General features: G+C 45.3%; 1 protein-coding gene across 3 annotated transcripts in view; it reads right to left on the reverse strand.

Moving 5' to 3' along the window:
• The window catches only part of GNAO1 (G protein subunit alpha o1), a 311,049-nt gene extending 305,625 nt beyond the window's left edge, over nucleotides 1-5,424 (reverse strand). For 2 of the 3 annotated variants that reach the window (XM_042852322.2, XM_005306273.5), the window contains exons 1-2: nucleotides 4,749-5,424; nucleotides 4,480-4,522 (exon numbers count right to left, since the gene is read on the reverse strand). In XM_042852322.2, coding sequence (XP_042708256.1) covers nucleotides 4,480-4,522; nucleotides 4,749-4,866 — 161 coding nt within the window. In that variant the 5' untranslated portion in view covers nucleotides 4,867-5,424. The remainder of the gene's footprint in view (nucleotides 1-4,479; nucleotides 4,523-4,748) is intronic. The other variant, XM_005306272.5, reaches the window with a different exon arrangement.
• Between the last annotated feature and the right edge of the window lie 12,106 nt (nucleotides 5,425-17,530).

Genomic DNA, 17,530 nt, shown 5'->3' on the forward strand with positions numbered 1-17,530 from the left:
GATCCTGCAGTTCATTGCATGGGTGCAGCAATCTGCCCATATGCAACAATTTGAAGGATTGGACTGTACAAGAATAGTAAGAAAATGTAACGAGTCAGACTACTCTCGAAGAGCCAAATAATTGTAAACTCTACAAATACAGCTACAGGCATGGGGTTATAGTGCATCAAAATTATCTTCATTGTTAGATTGCAATTATAATGATTTCCATGTCTGCATTTCAAATGTTTGAAATGTACTCTCTCAAAAAACCTATGCTCTAAATCTATCAATCACCGGAACATCCTTGTTCACTGAAAGAAAACCGTCACACCAAAAGACGCATCAAACTCTCTCCAAAGTCTCGATAATTAGGTTTTATAAAGGCATTCTAATCCTAATCCCAATTCTAAATACATCTCTTAAATTGCTGTAATTTCTATCTGCCGCGTTTTATAGCACTACTTATCATCTCAATGATTAACTAGTCTCACTGTAATGCTCTCAAGCCTCTATTACCAGCATATGCTATCTAGTCCTTTATTTTAGCATTCATCATTCTAAAAAATTCTAGGCATATTGTCAAACCATATACCTCGGTGTGAAAACTACCACAGTCCCTTGGCTTTCTGGTGTAGTTCACTAATTGGAAGCACCTAATAATATGTGTAGGGCCCTACCAAATTCATGGCCATGAAAAACGCATCATGGACCATGAAATCTGGCTATTGTAGGGGGGTTGCTGTATTGCCATCCTTACTTCTGTGCTGCCTTCAGAGCTGGGTGGCTGGAGAGTGGCAGCTTCTGGCCCGGCACCCAGCTCTGAAGGAAGCACCACCACCACCCGCAGCTCAGAAGTGAGGGTGGCATATGGGGGGTTGTCACTTTCGGGGGGGCAGGGCCAGCCTTAGGGGTGGGAGTTCACCTAGGATGCTGTGGTCGGAGGGTGTGTGCTGTGGTAACACCCTCCGTCCCCCTCCACACAGTCAGCCCAAGGCCCCTTGAACTCCCGAGCGCTGGACCTGGAGCTGGGGAGGGGCAGGTCTGGGGCTTCTACCATGCGCTTGGCTCCAGCTGCTAGGCCTAGCCAGGCTGGGGAGGGATCGGACTTCTTCCCCTGTACGGGCATTCCCACGGACGGGTCAGATCCACCTTCAGGAACCTCCCTGGCTGCAGGAAGCTCCGTGGCTGCTGGCTGGTAGCCCAGCTCTGAAGGCAGCACCACTGCCAGCAGCAGCACAGAAGTGAGGGTGGCACGGTATTTGGAGGTCCACGGCTAAGCCCAGCTCCCTTCAGAGCTGGGCTCCTGGCCAGCAGCCGCCACTCTCTGGCTGCCCAGAACTGAAGACAGTGCGGCCACCAGCAGCAGTGCAGAAGTAAGAATGGCAATTCTGCCACCCCCCTACAATAGCCTTGTGACCCCTCTGTGACTCAATTTTGGGTCAGGACCCCTACAATTACAACACTGTGAAATTTCAGATTTAAATATCCGAAACTGTGAAATTTAAGATTTCTTTAAAATCCTATGACCATGAAATTTACCAAACTGGACCATGAATTTGGTAGGGCCCTAAATATGTGATATAAAAGTAATATCAGTCTCCCTCATCATAGTCTAACAAACATGCTGTTTAGCTCTAGTCTTTTAAGGATTCATTAGGTTGTCATCAGGCCTGTGTGATTAAATCAGGCATTACTTTAGAATATTATATAATGCTGCTTGACTGGGTAAAATGCTAATTTACATATTATTATTTAATTAACCTCCAAAATATAAATATCAGCAAGTTGTTCATTCTACAGTCCTAATTCTCGATGCCAGAGATTTTGAATAGCTCTCTAAAAATGCCTCCTGCCGTATTCATAGCAACACTGCTATCTTCACCCTACCCAGGGTACAGTTTCCACAGTAAAAGACACCTCCCAGTTCTGACGGCTGACAACGTAAGCAGGTTCATAAAGACAGGTTTCTGTGAATTTTTAACTCAGGTATAGAACTGCAAGCATATCATATATTGCTTTGAGATCTACTGATGAAAAGCACTGTATATCAGCTAGGTATTATTATCATTATTACTTAATAAACTGAGAGCAGCTTCAGATCAGTGTATTATCTTGTTCCGTCTTGCTTTCAAAATGCAAATGCTGCCACACAGAGCTACTGTACAGTAACTTTATATGCCTACATAGTCACATCATGTACATTGCCACAAAGTCGTCCTACTATTCATCTTCTCTAAGGGTGGTTTGGATGTGTTTTGGCTGAAGGGAAGTGGTAGATATGTGGATGTCAGCACGCACACACAAAGCCGTTCCTGTATAGGTCTATTGCAGACAATCTAATAGATCCCACTGACACATTTAACAATGTATCGGTATTTATTTGCAGTAGCCCCTTCCCACTCCAAATTTGCCAATAAACCAAAGGGCAAAACTGTGCGGACTGTTTGCAAAACCGCCTTTGCAAGCAGCGAAAGCTGAGCGTGTAGCCTTTACTGAAACACAAACCTATCACTATAAAAAAGCCATTTGAGACGCGGAGGGTTGCCAAAGCTTCTGGAGACAGGGAGAGTTTTCTTCCTAGATCTCCTGCCCCAGTACAATCACTGGGACCTGGAAAATGTCACTTCCCCTCTGGAACAAGCCTTATTTTTCTCGGAATGACTGGCAGGTAGGGCCTGGTTTTTCTGGGTGTCAGCCCAGATCACAGTCAGTGTCCCCCCACTCCTCCCCTGTGTGTGGCACCTCGGCAGAGAGCAGGGTGGGCCCGGGAAGAGATGGGCCCGATCCTGTTCCCGTTTGCGGTGGATCGGGCCCTTCGTTCCAAAATGCATGGAACGCCGAGCGGCCCGAACCCCTTCGGCCATTTCCGAGCCTGTTCGGCTTCTCCCGACCGCTTCCGAACGCCGCCGAGCCTTGCCGAGCGCCGCCGAGCTTCCCGAGCCAATCGACTTTTCCAGGCTCTGCTGGGCGCTGTCCACCACTTGAACCGCCTGAAATCGCCCCGCCGCGCGGGGACCGGCCCGGGGCGGCAGCTGCTCTGCAGGCGAAGTCCCCCCCCCCCCCCCCGCTCAAACCCTTTCCGAGCTGCAAAGGGGGGCCCGCCCCCCATGCAGGTGGCCAGGAGCCGCTGGCAAATACCCGCCCACCACACCCTGCCTGCACACCCACTACTGGGCATCTCTCTCTGAGCAGCCCCCAGTGGAGCAGAGGATCAGCGGGGCCCTCCTAGCAGCAGCTCCTTTTGCAACGATCCTTGTGCAAAGAAATAAATAATAACCCCCCACCCCCGCCGTGTCAAATATCACAGGACAGGAGAGGGACTTCCAAGGCTGCGATCAGGGGCTGTGCAGTGATGGCGCCACCTCGACCGAGCTTGTCATGTCTGTTCCAGGGTAAAGCTGAGATTTATTTCTTTTTAAAGGACTTGTGAAAGGAGACATCCCCTCACCCCTTTCACGAGCCGGCCCCACCTCGCCCAGGGGAGGCACTCGCTCTCCAGCCACGGTGCCAACTGGGGAAAAGAACCAGTTTTTGTCTATTGCACGGCAACTGCCTCATTAGCAAACGTGTGTGTGTGTGTGTGTGTGTGTGTGCAAAGGTGTCACAGCAGAACCTCTGGGCAAGTCCAGCACCACACAGCCACAGCGGTTCGTCACTGGCTTCCAGACAGCCTCGGGAGATTTAAAACACACCCGAGAAATGGTTGAGGGAGGGGAAGGAGGAATCATGTTCCGAAGTGGCCAGTGCTTTTATAAAGGAGCCGGTTTCCTTGTGGCTTAATTATTATTTTCTGGTTGTTGTTGTTGTTGTTTTTAAATCCCCGTTTAATTTTAATTGGTGATCAGGAGCCAAATTCATCTCTAATTAATTAAGAGGAAAGGCTGAAACCTCGGGGAAAAGGGGCTTTGAGTGGCAGGAAGCCTTGCTTTAAATCCGCATTACAGGCAGATTTTTGTAAAGAAATAAACAAATAAATGCCAGAGAGCCAACCCAGCAGCCCATGTCAGGAGATCAAACACCGAAGGGAGTGTGTACGTTGAGGGGAGGGAGATATTAATCTTAATCGACAGTGGTATGTTTAATGGTGATGCCCTGGTTACATCTGTGCCATTCACATCATCTGGGAAACCCACCCTGCCCCCCCTCACCTGACACACACCTTCTGAGAAAGAAAAGAGAAACCACGCCACCTTCAATTCAGCACCAACCCCATGAACAGCAGACACCTGATCGTCCATGGTGAGCAAAGGGCTGGATCCCCCTCCATCTTCTTTCCCAACCAGAAATCACGGCTACAGATGTGCCATGCCAATGGGTCCACAAGCCACAAAATAATAACAATAACGCTCAGCTAAATATGGCGGTCAGTGGCATTCTTACAACTAAAGAATCGCCTTCTTGCAAACCTCCCCTCCTCCAAAAAAATCAACAGGGGAACGCCAATTTTTTTAAGGCAAACGATCAACGCTTTTAGGGCACTAGCCCCAAAGGACTTACTTCATCTGCTTCACAATGGTGCTTTTCCCAGATTCTCCAGCCCCTGTGGGGACAGACACAGAAAGGAAAGAGCCGGTGAGTGTGAGAATAGAAGGAGATCAAGGAGATTACATAGGAGGGAGAGCAGCTGGGTTAATGGATTGCGGGGGGGGGGGGGGGGGGGTTGATCTTGGTGAAAGACAGAGTTTCCCAGGGCAGAATGTGCACAGACGGGGATGAAGCCTGACTTCCCGAGAGGGGCAGGGAGGGTCGGGGGAGCCGCCGCTTACCTAGCAAGAGTAATTTCACGTCTTTGGCGGCGGTGATCCCATCCTCCTTGAGGTTTTTCTCGATCGCTTTGCTCCTCTCCAAGGCGGCTCTCTCCTCTGCGCTCAGTGTACATCCCATGATGGCCCCCAAAAAAACCACCTCTCGGCGGGCGCCTCCCCCCCTTCTCAGACACTCCGAGGGAAAGGGGGAAAAAATCACCCCCCAGGAAAAAAAAATCTGGGCAACCAAATGTGTCCCCCCCCCTTTTTTTCTTTCTTTCTTTGCTGTCCTCCCCTCCTTTACCTCTCTCTCTAGCAATCAATGCATCCAAGTGGGAGCCGGGCAGGGCTAGGGCTGCAGGCAGGCACTGGGGCTGGTGCAAAAAAGGCTGAGCTCTTCCTGATGGAGGAGGAGGAGGAGGAGGAAGAGGGTTTGGGGGGGAGGGGAAAGGGTGGATCCTGCTCTTGCGGGAGGGTTTTTGTTGGAAGGCAGGCGGGGGGGGTCTCTAATGGGCGGCGGCGGCGCTGGCTGCGAGCGATCGCATCGTTCGGCGGCTCCTGGCGGAGAGAGAAGCAGAAGGGGAGAGAGCGCGAGCGCGGGCGCGAGGGAGGGAGAGTGCGCCAGGGGTCCGCACTCACGGGCTCGCCTGCCTCGGTGACGTCCGCAGCGCCCACCCGCGCATGCGCCCGGCGAGGCGCTGCTGCTACAGTGTAGGGGGGGGCGGCTCGCGCGCCGTCTCCATTCCCACAGGTGCAGCCCAGCAGCGCGCGAGGCCGGGGTGATGGGCGGCGGTTCTTAAAGGGGCCTCGCCCTAGTGGAGCAGGGTCTAGAGGGAGGGAGTCTGGGCTAGGAGCCTCTGGGGGGACAACTTGCCCTTGTCTCCCAGGCAAGCTCCCACAGGCTACAGGAACGTTTAAAGGCGTGTGGTTCCCTTTAATTCCCCCAGTGCAAACGCTGGCAGGGGACATGGGTGCTCTGTGTGACCTTGGACAATTTAGAAGTGTAACTTCTTATTCTCGTGATGTAGGTATTTTGTAGCTAATCGGTCTTTTCTATTGCTAACTTTGATAATTAGGAGAGGAAAGGCTCCAGCCTGGGCTGCAGGTAGGTATATTCCTACCTTTGTCACTTCCTACGTTGGCCTTGGACAGGGCATTTACTTTTTTCCGTGCCTCAGTTTCCCCTCTATAAAATGGAAAGATTGCTTCCTTTCTCCCACCCTTTTGTAAACTCTTTGGGGCAGGGACTGTCTCTTTTTCTACGCATGTACAGTGCCTAGCACTGTGGGTTCTCTGTCTTGGTTCGAGCCTGTAGGTGCTGCTGGCATATAAAGCATAATATAATACATATAATATAAAGCATGCATCTGACGAAGTGGGTATTCACCCACGAAAGCTTATGCTCCAATACATCTGTTAGTCTTTAAGGTGCCACAGGACTCTTTGTTGCTTTTTACAGATCCAGACAAACACGGCTACCCCTCTGATACTATGAAATATATATGATTGCAGGGATGAACCCTTTTAGACCTAGGCAAAATTGTTACTGGGGGTGAATGAAGTGAGAAAAAGGTTCCCTAATCCCACCTCAGGTTTATACACCAACGTGTTAATTACGTTGTTTCTTTTTCTTTCTTCATGTAGGTGTGTGCAGTTTTAGCCAGGGATTTTTTGGGGGGTGAGGGGAGTTGGAAGGGAGGGAGAGTAGTTCAACATTGCTTGATGTCATTAGATTAATCACCAAAAGGGACTCTGTCAGTGTTTGGGCACAACATTTAGATTTTGTTTTGTTTTGTTTTGTAAACCCCCAAATATTAATAGAAATAGTTCATAATATTTAGAAATAATCAGCGCAAACAGTTTGTTTGTTTTTTAAGCTGAAAATGAATCTCCACATTGTTTGCCACCCAGGTTTTGCAGCATTATGCTATTGCACTGGAAACAAAAAATGAAACTGATTAGAAACTAAAGTAAAATTGACTAGTTTATTTCCATAATCCAGGATACCAAAAAAAAAAAAAATAAAAAAAAAAATAGAGCATTTATGGTGAAAAGTGAATTAAATATTTATCACTCTCTCTGTTTTAATAATCCAGTATGTTAGATGATTATTTCAATAGAGAATTTTTAACTCGACAGTCCCTTTAACATGTAAAAAGATACACAAGAATGATCATTTTATTTATTGGATTTTATTAGTTCAATCTTTGCATATAAACTGTCAAATCTTTTTGACCAATGCCATTTAATCTGACAGATGTAGGTGCCTGACTTTAGATACTCTAGTTTCACAATTTTTGTTAATATTTTGGATATGTTTGGCATCAGTACGATGAGCAGGATTAGTCTCCTCGTGGGCCATCCCATGCAAGCTAACCAAAAGAACCCTCCTTGCTGGATTATTTTTTGTTCTAATTTGTATTATTATTCTCCACACGCAAAACTGACAGTTGTCTTGGAATTCCAGCCAGCTACATTCTGTATTTCCTGACTAATTTTATCAGTTAGATTCTAAATAAAAATTATGAAACAGAAGAGAACAGAAAGCGTTTGTAGGGTAAATAATGCTATTGTGTAAATCTCCTTCATGGTATTGCAGTCCGGTGATATTTATATTCCATTTTAACCCTAAATTTGGTGGCGGTTGTGATGTCTGAGCATGAATGATATCTAGAGAGATAACACTGATGAATGCAAGCATAGAAGGTTAGTAAGGATAGGTAGAGATAAAATGCACCACACAGGCCAATGAACAAAATGGAGGGCTATTGACAAAGGATGTAAGAAAGAACAAAAGACCATGTTATAAATAGATAAGACACAAGAAGATGTCAAAGGGAGGTCTGCTACCTAACAGTGAGGGAAAGCAAATAACAGATGTGAAAGGGAAGGCATGAATGCTCACCAGCTACTTTTATTCAGCCGTCTCTAAAAATGTTAATCATCATATGAGGCTTAGTATGGGGCCAAATCCTATGAATCATGCCTTAGAAAATCCTCAACAGCTACCACTGTGCTGCATTGCCCCACCCAGACAAACAGGGCTTGCAGCAGAACAGATCTGGAAAGAGGAGTGGCCAGCCCCACATGCTCAGGTTGGTAAGATGGCTGGCCTTCCACATTCCCGACTGTTTCCTTGCCTCTTCTGGCTTTCTTCTCGATTCTGGTGCATTGATTTAGGTAATTCCTTGGGCCCCTACTTGCAGCACTAATTTATCATGCTTGAAACACTGAATTTCCTGATTATTTGCAAGAGGAACATGCCATGTACAATGGCTACTCCTCTGGCTCCTCCACCTTTCTGTTGCCCACATCCCTTCCCAGTTATGGGAATCTGATCTCCATCACAGCAACCATGGAATAAAGAGAGGAACATCTCTCACGTGAAGAACATCTCCACACAGCTTCCCTTCTGACCTTCCCTGCTTCAGACCTGGGTTGTCTATCTCCCCTTCTGACATCCTAGGTGGAGGGGAAGAATATGGCTGATAGTTAATGAGGCAAGGGAGAGGTTTTAAGGCAGAATCAGGAAGAGAAAGATTAAAGAACACCAAATAATGTGAGCAAATTCAGATGAGTATAGTGTGACCCAGGGCCGGCTCCAGGGTTTTGGCCGCCCCAAGCAGCCAAACAAAAAACAAACAAACAAAAAAAGCCGCGATCGTGATCTGCGGTGGCAATTCGGCGGGAGGTCCTTCGCTCCGAGCAGGAGTGAGGGACGGTCCGCCGAATTGCCGCCGAACAGCTGGACGTGCCACCCCTCTCCGAAGTGGCCGCCCCAAGCACCTGCTTGATAAGCTGGTGCCTGGAGCCGGCCCTGGTGTGACCAGATAGCAAGTGTGAAAAATCAGGAGGGGGGGGGGGATAATAGGAGCCTATGTAAGAAAAAGCCCCAAATATTGGGACTGTCCCTATAAAATTGGGACATCTGGTCACCCTAAATGAGTAGGACCCAACAAAGTTCACTGTAGAGTCTTAAAGGAACTATCAGAAGTAATGTTTGAACTCAATTATTTCTTAGAACCCATGGATAAGAGATAAGGTCTCAGAGAACTGGAAAGGGTAAATATGTTCAATTATTTGTGCAATTGGGAAAAGACTTGCAGAATTACAGACCAGTGAACCAAATTCTTCTCCCAGTTGCACACCAGTGTTACTCCAGTGAGTGATGTGAATGTAATAAGAATTTAATGTCAATACCTGATCAGAGCTTGGAAAACTTACCAACCTGAGGATTAAAACTACCAGCCCGATATCAGTATGAAAAGTGATGAACCCTGAAAACTGTTTGGTTTCTGGGTTTTTGTTTTGGACAAATAGTTGAAAATGTAGATGAAGATGAAAAAAAATCACTATAATTTTCCATGGAGAAAAAAAAAACCCATTCTCTGACCAGCCCTACAATAAAGCTTTTTGTCTATAGACTTAAGAAGACAGCACCGTTACCAATTCACACTTTGAAGGTTATCTTCCTGAACGTAAAGGCTGCACACATTTTTAATGAAAAATTAAATTCTCCAATATGGGTGCAGCACCGACAGTTTCCTACTCACCTTAGATAAGCGGATTTTTCAACCCCTGTGCTAGAACAATTAATATAGCAATCAATCTGTACACAGCTGAAGGATAATAAAGTGGTAAACAGTTGACACTGTGGATTCGTCTGAAACCTATCATGCCAAACTAACTTAATTTCTCTCGGTGAGAGGATAACAAGCGTAGCTGATATCGGAAATGCAGCGGAGGGTTAGCATTTCAGTTTCAGCCTGATATTTGATACAATTCCACATAGCATTATTGTGGGGAAATGAATGAAAGGCAGACTGGATGGAATTACTATAAAACTAATGAATGATTGGCTAGCTAGAATAATAAACATGCTGAAGTCTTCACTCAGAGCTACACTGTGACTTTGGGCACACACCCTCGCAAGCGGGAGTGCTTGAGCAGCAGCGAAGGTATTGTTTCCCTTTCAGTTTGCCTCTTGTTCTGGAAGAAGAGTAAGCTATTTTCACGCGTCCATGGGGCAGCTTACTTCTCCCTGTGAATCTGACTGGATACTCTGGTTGGTGAGTTTATGGGACGGGGCAATACTAAAACTCTTCCACTTTTCCTCTCCACCTGCTCCCTGCCCCCTTTCTCACAGAGGGGGAGTAGTGGGGAAGTAGCCCGGGCTTTCTCCCTCATGCCCGGAGTTATAACCTGATCAGAGTAAGCAGGAATGCAAAGGAGGACATACTCTCTCTTACTTCCCTGTGTAGCCACGTGAGGGCGGTGAGACAATTGAAGCCTCGGTTTTCACTCAGTCCTGAAGCAAGGCAAACTCCAGTGGGATGTGCGTTAGTAATTCCTCTAGGTCATTGGGCAAAATTTTCAAAAGTTACATCAGTGCCGAAGAGTCAGTCCCTGAGAGGTACTTAGTCACCTAACTCTTGCTGAAATTGAGGGGATTAAGCCCAAATACCTTGCGAGGATCTGGGCCTGAGGAAGTAGGGCACTTAAAAATGTTACCCTTCCCCTCTGTGTCTGGAAAGTGCCTAGGATCTTTTGGATGCCACCACAATCTAAGTAATAAATAATAATAATATTGGGAGGAGGCATCAGTTATGTCCTAGGTCCAATATTATTATTACTCCTATGGCAAGATGGTTCCTTTACTATGGTGTAGAGTGTTTTTCCAGTTTAGGTTTAAATGTCTCTAGTAATAGAACTTCCGCCAATTTCACTGGGAGACGGTTACACATGCTAGCAGACCACACCATTAGGAAGCATCTCTGGCTATTCAGCCTAATTTTTCAGTTCCTCCCAGTTAAACCTAGTTATATTGTGGAAGACAGGATTAAAATACAGCCTGATCTCACTAAATTGGAGAAATGGACTGACATCAATACAATGGGAGACGATAATGCCAAAAAGGTTGAGTGGTTGACAGAGGAAGGAATAGTGAAATGCTCAAATATTTGGGCCAAATCACAAAGATTCTTACTTCTTACTCACTCTCCGCACGGGTTGCCTGAATGAGAGAGAAATCCAAATGGAGTATGGATCCATCAGGATTCAGCCCATTACATTGCAAAGTACCAACTGCACAAAACATGTACAAGCAGAGAGGATCGGGGTTGGGGGGGTGTTGAGTTGAATATGACTCAAGAACGAGATTCGATCATAAGAAACACAAATGCCGTATTATTCCATGTATAGGAGCACCATCTGTAGAACAAGCACGTTCAAGGGCCTAGATGGGGCCAGAATCTGATCGTGTTTAGAAAATACTGTAAAATCTTCCTCTTTGCTAAAGCTTTTCTACCCTCACCAGAATGACACTGACTACTGCTCTTGTCTCCCTTAAAAAACAATCCTACCGCCAAGCTTCCTATAACTTCAAAAGGGAGCAAAGCCAGAAACTCCATGAAACCCACTATGGACTTTGCTATTGTCAATCACGTTTATAAGAAGGCTGTTGTTCATATACGAGGATGATGGGACACAGTCCAAAACCCAAAGAGAGAGATTTCACTGCGCTCTGTACTGAATCTCCATTGAAGTTCTGCATTCAATTTTGGCCACCACGTGAAGAACAAAAAGGTATAGAGCTCTTGGAAAACCTCTCAGGAAAGCTGGAAAGAGCGGCCTTGGTTCTCTGTGAAGTAAACACTGAAGGAAGACAAGGTGACTGTCCACAAACACATCAAGGTGGTGATTGGACTGTACCATTACTCCATGCTATGTGCTACACCAGCATGTTCCCTGGAAGCCCCATCAGCCTCTGCAGAATTTAAGCTTTCATGGAAAAGAAAACAAGTTTCTGACTCTTCCAATTGTGGAAACACCTCCCAAATAAGACCCAGTGCATTGCCCGTGTGAGTCCACAATTAGCCCAAAATAATGACGTCTGGGGCATTACTCCAGATTTACAGCAATATAAGTGAGAAGAGAATTTGAGCGATTATTTCTAAGGAGCCATACGCTATTGCTATTCTCCTCAATAACTATTCACTTTGATTCCTAATGATTCTTTAAATGTCAACGTTATTATTATTTATATAATATCAGCTGGTGCAAGGCAGATAAAAAGACAAGGTCTTTGCCCAAAGAATCTCACAATCTAAATAGTTAACTATTTTCCTGCTGATCATTTTTAGCAAAAACACTCAGGCCTGCTGTAAAAAAGAAATGCCTACACTAGAGGCTGGGGTTTGAGGTGAAGTTTAAGTAGAGAAGCACCATTTCCTACTCCTCCGACCCAATTTGGTTCCTGCATAATGTGATGCTATAAAGAGGACAAGAGCTAAATACTCTTTTTGGTCAACAAGGACAGAACATTTGATATCACTGTGATTGTGGGCGCTGTGAGAACTTGAATAGAACAGAATTAGAGGTGGTGAAGAAACGTAACTTCTATCAAAGTTCTGTATTAGAAAATTCTAAACCACGATGTTCAGCACTTCAGTGGACTAATGCAGATAAAGATGTTCAAGGATAGTTGGTCCTGATTCCCAGTCATCAACAATGGTGATTTAGGGGTAATGAAATAAATCCTGCTCGAATTCAGAGGGACAGACAAAAAGACTCACTTGTGATTCCTGTGTGTACTTAAAGCTATCATTCTCCAGCTGTGATTAAAGTAAATTTAAAGTACTACAACTACATTTTGAAACATTTTTATTTAAAAGATATTGACCATGTGGTTGATAGCACATGTACAGCAGTTGGTCCATAACGCTATCATGAAACTCAGGATCAGGGTCTATCTTTTAAAATGCTCTATTACAATACAGGAGAGGCCTTTTTTTGTTTTTACACAGATCTTAGGGCACAGGCCCTTACTCACATGAGTTTTCTTTACTTATGTGAGTGGTGCTATTGAAGGAAACAAATGTGTATACTATAAAAAACACTAATGTGTACAACCTTACAGCACATAAGGCTTCACTGCTAAGGCAAATATTCCATAATTGGTTAAACATAATTTGTACCATTTTTTCACACTTAACCTCTCTCCATGTGTAATCTAGAACCATTCATTTGTGTTTCTGTATTAGCAATATGTAATAAAATATTTAAAATAAGCATTATTTTTCAAGTATAATATCAGCCTTAGTAATATTGTATAGTAATAATGCTTGATTTCTTTATTGCAACTGTTCTGGTGATATTTTATCCCACACCATAGACTCATCTGGTCTGGACGTTTTACTCAGATGCAAATGGAAGAATACAAACTACATTGAAGATGTGCTGACAGAGAGGATCCAGGGGATTCTAATGGATGAAAAAATTGAACAGTAGTCAAGAATGGGATAGGACTGCAAGAAAGGCAAATGCCAAATTGCTTGCATTTGTTGGAGTATCAGCTGTAAAACAAGTGAGGTCAAAAGATGAGACAGAGTCTGACCGTGTTTAGAAAACACTGTAAAACGTACTTGCATGTGCAAAGGCTACTCATCTCAGTAAGGTTTGTGGGATCTCATGCCCTTAAGGTTAAACCTTGGCCCCACTGAAGTCTAGGGCAAAACTCCCCTTGATTTGAGTGGGGTGAGGATTGCATCCTCAGGGTGGGATTCACAAAGGTATTTAGGCACCTAACTTCCAATCTCACGCCCGGTGCCTGTGTTTGGCTAGTTAGAAGGAAGGATCTGCATTAGCAACTCAGGATGAAATAAAAATACATATTCAGCAAGAAGAGCATGGACCAGGCTTCTGCAGTGGGCCAGGGGATTCAGGATATATTTAGCTGCTTTCCTGAAAGACCCAAAGGTGGTGGTGGGGAAATCCCATCCAATGTCTCTCCACTTGATTGAAAGTGCTCCTTCTGTGGCTGCGGATGCATTTAACGATATGCTAAGTTAATTCCGATGGGCATTGATATAGTGGTGTGACAGCTGTAGTCAAACCACCAAATTGATGCCACCACAAGCTTCCCGGGGACTGATGTCAGGATACATAGCTGCCTTAGTTTCTCTTCCACTCGGGGCTCACAGTGGCTTCTGACAACTTGCTAAGATCCTGACATGCTGCATCAACGAGAGTTGCCCGACTAGCCATGTAATTCTGTCTCTTTAAATTCTCCCTGCAGTTCCTTTTGAATATGATATTTTTTGCTTCCTCTCCGAAGCTATGGGGAGTGTTGTCGTGAACGGTTAAACAGCTGGCTCGTTCCAATCCCAGAAGCGGCTGCATTGCGGTAGCTGGCGACATGATCCATGTGTATATGCATAGTTTGGAAAGTGCTTAAGGATCTTTTGAGGGTGAGCAGCTCTCCATAAATGTAAGCTATATTAATAGCTTCTTTTATATTGGAATGGTCAGCTCTTTGGGGAAAGTTATCCTTGTTTGCTGGTGCTACATTGGTAAGTGTGTAAGAATAAATCAGATATTATTCCTGCTTTGGGGTCTTTTCACTCTTCCCCCTCCCCGTCGTTTGGAGGGCAATGGAAGTTTCTATGGGTAAAAACCATTATAACACAAGTTTTGGTGAACCACCATTATGGCTTGACCTCGCACCATTGACGTGAATGTTTTTTTTTTTGCCATGGATGTCAAAATGCAGCAGGATCTGGCCCAGGCATGCATAGTTTCAAATTGCTTGGGTGAAGCTATTGGGGACAAAATCATGCTGGGTGTAATTCCATTGCTTTAAATAGGCTTACGCCAGGAATTAATTTAAATGTAGCCTATTGTATTTTCTGTAAGGCAAAGACTAAGAAAGGCTTTAGCAGCTGTTTGTTATGCTGGATAATAATCTCTGATTGTGGTCGATTTGGAGATTAGCGTGAAAGCTATAGATCCTCTATATCCTAGGTACAATCCTGACCTGCTGGCTTTATGGATTTATGCCCTGCTGGATGCATGGGTCATGATCCTGAGTCTGTTCCTGCCTGTGGTCCTAGAAAAGGCAAGAAGATACATGATTCATTTCTGGCTGCTCTGCTCTCGGGGTATTGTAAATCAAACTCTTTGCGTCTCACCCTTGTGTCAATTTCTCTTTCTCTGAGCTAATGATCTCAAAATAATCCGGTGAAGTTAATTTAAATACTAACAAACAAATGAGGTTCAAAAGTAGTGGGGTGGTCGGATTCCTCCTAGAATTGCTATCCAACCAAGCACAAGCGACACTGTTCCGTGAAGGAGTGGGAACTATACCCTGTGATTTATGTGGCCAAACCCAGCTACACGAATAAACATAGCTTGATCTACTGTCAGACACTTGCAGCAAACTGCTCCCAATCCATCCATACAGGGGAACAAAATCTGGGTCGAATAAATTGAAATAATGAATAAATTTAAGGAAATTGTGATCTGCTCAAAGACATTTCATGAGCAGAAAAAGAGGCCACGTTGCTGAGTAAATTATTTGCTGGGAGTTTAATGCTCAGCTCACTTGCCGATTCTTCTGATGTACACGATGGCCCAAAATAACATAGACAGGAGCACCTTAGTCAACCCAGAAGAGCCAACATTTTTGCACTAGTTTAGGGCTAGATTGTACCTTTAGACTGGGATATGAGCAAGGGGTGGTGTATAAACTGCACCACCCAAGGAATAACCCTAGGGGGCATTGTGCCCCCCCCCCTCCCCCCCCCGAGGCACAATTCCCTTCCTGCTTCCCTTTGGGGGGGGAGGTGTGGTAATCTGCGTCCAAGCTATATCAGCAGCAGATATGCCATCCGCTTACATTAGCTCAGTTGCGCTGGTCAGCACATTGGGTGGGGTGGGACAGGAACAAAGCCATAGCTCCGCCCATGCTCTATCCCTTCGTGCTCACTTTGAACTTTGGAGTCCAGACCAAGATCATGGGAAGCGGATTTATCGTCCTGGCAAAGCTGTGCCCAGCGCATTGTTGGGATGTGGGAGGCAAAGGTGATATGAAGCCAGCTTTGCAAACCCATGGTCCTGGGGGGCCAGCATTAGATAGAACATCCTGTGGGCTGGTCTGTCTTATACCAGCTGCCTAAGGAACAAAGGAGCTGGGGTTCAAGTGGCTGTAGCAGCTCTCCTGGCTATATCCCTGTACTGTGGCCAGTAAATGTCTAGGAGCTGCTGCACTGACCCCTTGCAACCAGGGAGTGCTCTACAATGAAACCAGCAGACTTAATGGGCAGTGAATCTGCCCCCCAAATCACTACGTTACTCCGGCCTATCTCTATAATAGGCCAAATTGAAACACCAACCCCAAACTTTGGGGAAGTTCAGGCCCAGAACCAAATCTGGATCTGCATTTGGTGACCCGGGTGCATCTCTAAGACAGATGTGTTTGTTAAGAGAATGAGGCACGCTCTGCCCAGAGAAAGGAAGATGGGTGGGAGATACAGGACTATCACCTTCCTTACCAAGACATGAAGGCACATATTCATGCTAGTCAGCCAGGAAGGACGGAAGAAATGAGTCATCCAACCAAGCTGTAGCCAGGAAACTTCAGATTAAATATATGAAAAACTAGCTAACCATGAGAACAATTTAGCAGTGAAAGCCGTTGCCAGGGGTGTCATGGAATTGCCATTAATGAAGATCAGAAGAATGCAGCATGATCTACTGGCTAGCACACTGGACTGGGAGTCCAGGGATCTGGATTCTACCCTTGGCTCTACCACTGATTTGAGGTGGTGCCTCTGTTTCCCCTCTCACCCTTTGTCTGTCTTGTGTATTTATAGTATAAGCAATTCAGGGCCAGGACTATTTCTCAGTAGGGGTTTGGACAGCACCTAGCACAGTGGGGTCCCAATGCCAGCTGACACCTCCAGGCATTACTGTAATATAAATCACTTTTACTAATTTCCTTGTCAGTGCTACAGAAAACTACATGCAAGTCTCCAGCTTTTCCTCTTCTAAGAGAATACAAATTGATTTGCCAAAGGTCTAACTAATGGAAATACATTGAGGGAACCAGTGAGGCAGAACAAAATTCTAAAGACTGTGGCTGGGTACCCAAATCCATTGAAATTCAATGGGAGCTGGGCCCCTAGCTCCCTTTCATAATCCTAGCTTGTATTATTAGGTATTGATGCATTTTTTGTACCAAAGCAATTACGGATGTATATAATAAGACATGTATAGACATCAGAAGATGCTCAACAGAGTAGACCAATGGGAGAAAAAAAATCCCATTACAATCATGTCTCCAATACAAGAGCTTTGCATAAAGAATCACATTTGAATGTCTGCGTAAAGGCAATGGGAAAGGATGCAAATCTGTCAACTTGCCACAAGTACTGAATCCCCCATCGTTACGCCTGTTTCTTGGAAAGAGCGGCATTCACTCTGAATAATGACATGGGGTAGCACCGGTACTCACTAAGATCTCAGAGCACCTCACAAACCTTGCTGGGCCAGAGTGCTGGGAACCAGCAACTGAACCAGCACTCTAGTCACTGTTTAACCCATTAGGCCCCTGGGGAATTCCTGATTTAGGAGAGGGGTTCCTGATTACCAGAGCAGATTGGGGCCGGGAAGCTAACGAGCTAAGTAGCCCATTAACAAATTTCAGAGTGGTAGCCGTGTTAGTCTGTATCCCTGCATGCATTCGATGAAGTGGGTTTTAGCCCATGAAAGCTTATGCTCAACTAAATTTGTTAGTCTCTAAGGAGCCACAAGTACTCCTCTTTCTTTTTCCCATCAACAAAGAGACTGGATAAAAGAGCAGAGGAAGGAAGTGCAGGGGGAGGGGAGTTCTTTTGGAGAAGGGATAGTCAAGCTGGATAACACTGTCAATACAGTGACTATACTAGTATGTAAAAGTTGGTGGAATGAACCACTGGAATCAAACTGCACAGGGGTATCCCCAAGAAGGAAGGTCTCTGAATGGG

Source organism: Chrysemys picta, chromosome 14, assembly GCF_011386835.1.
Source record: "Chrysemys picta bellii isolate R12L10 chromosome 14, ASM1138683v2, whole genome shotgun sequence".
In the NCBI taxonomy this organism is placed as follows: domain Eukaryota; kingdom Metazoa; phylum Chordata; order Testudines; family Emydidae; genus Chrysemys; species Chrysemys picta.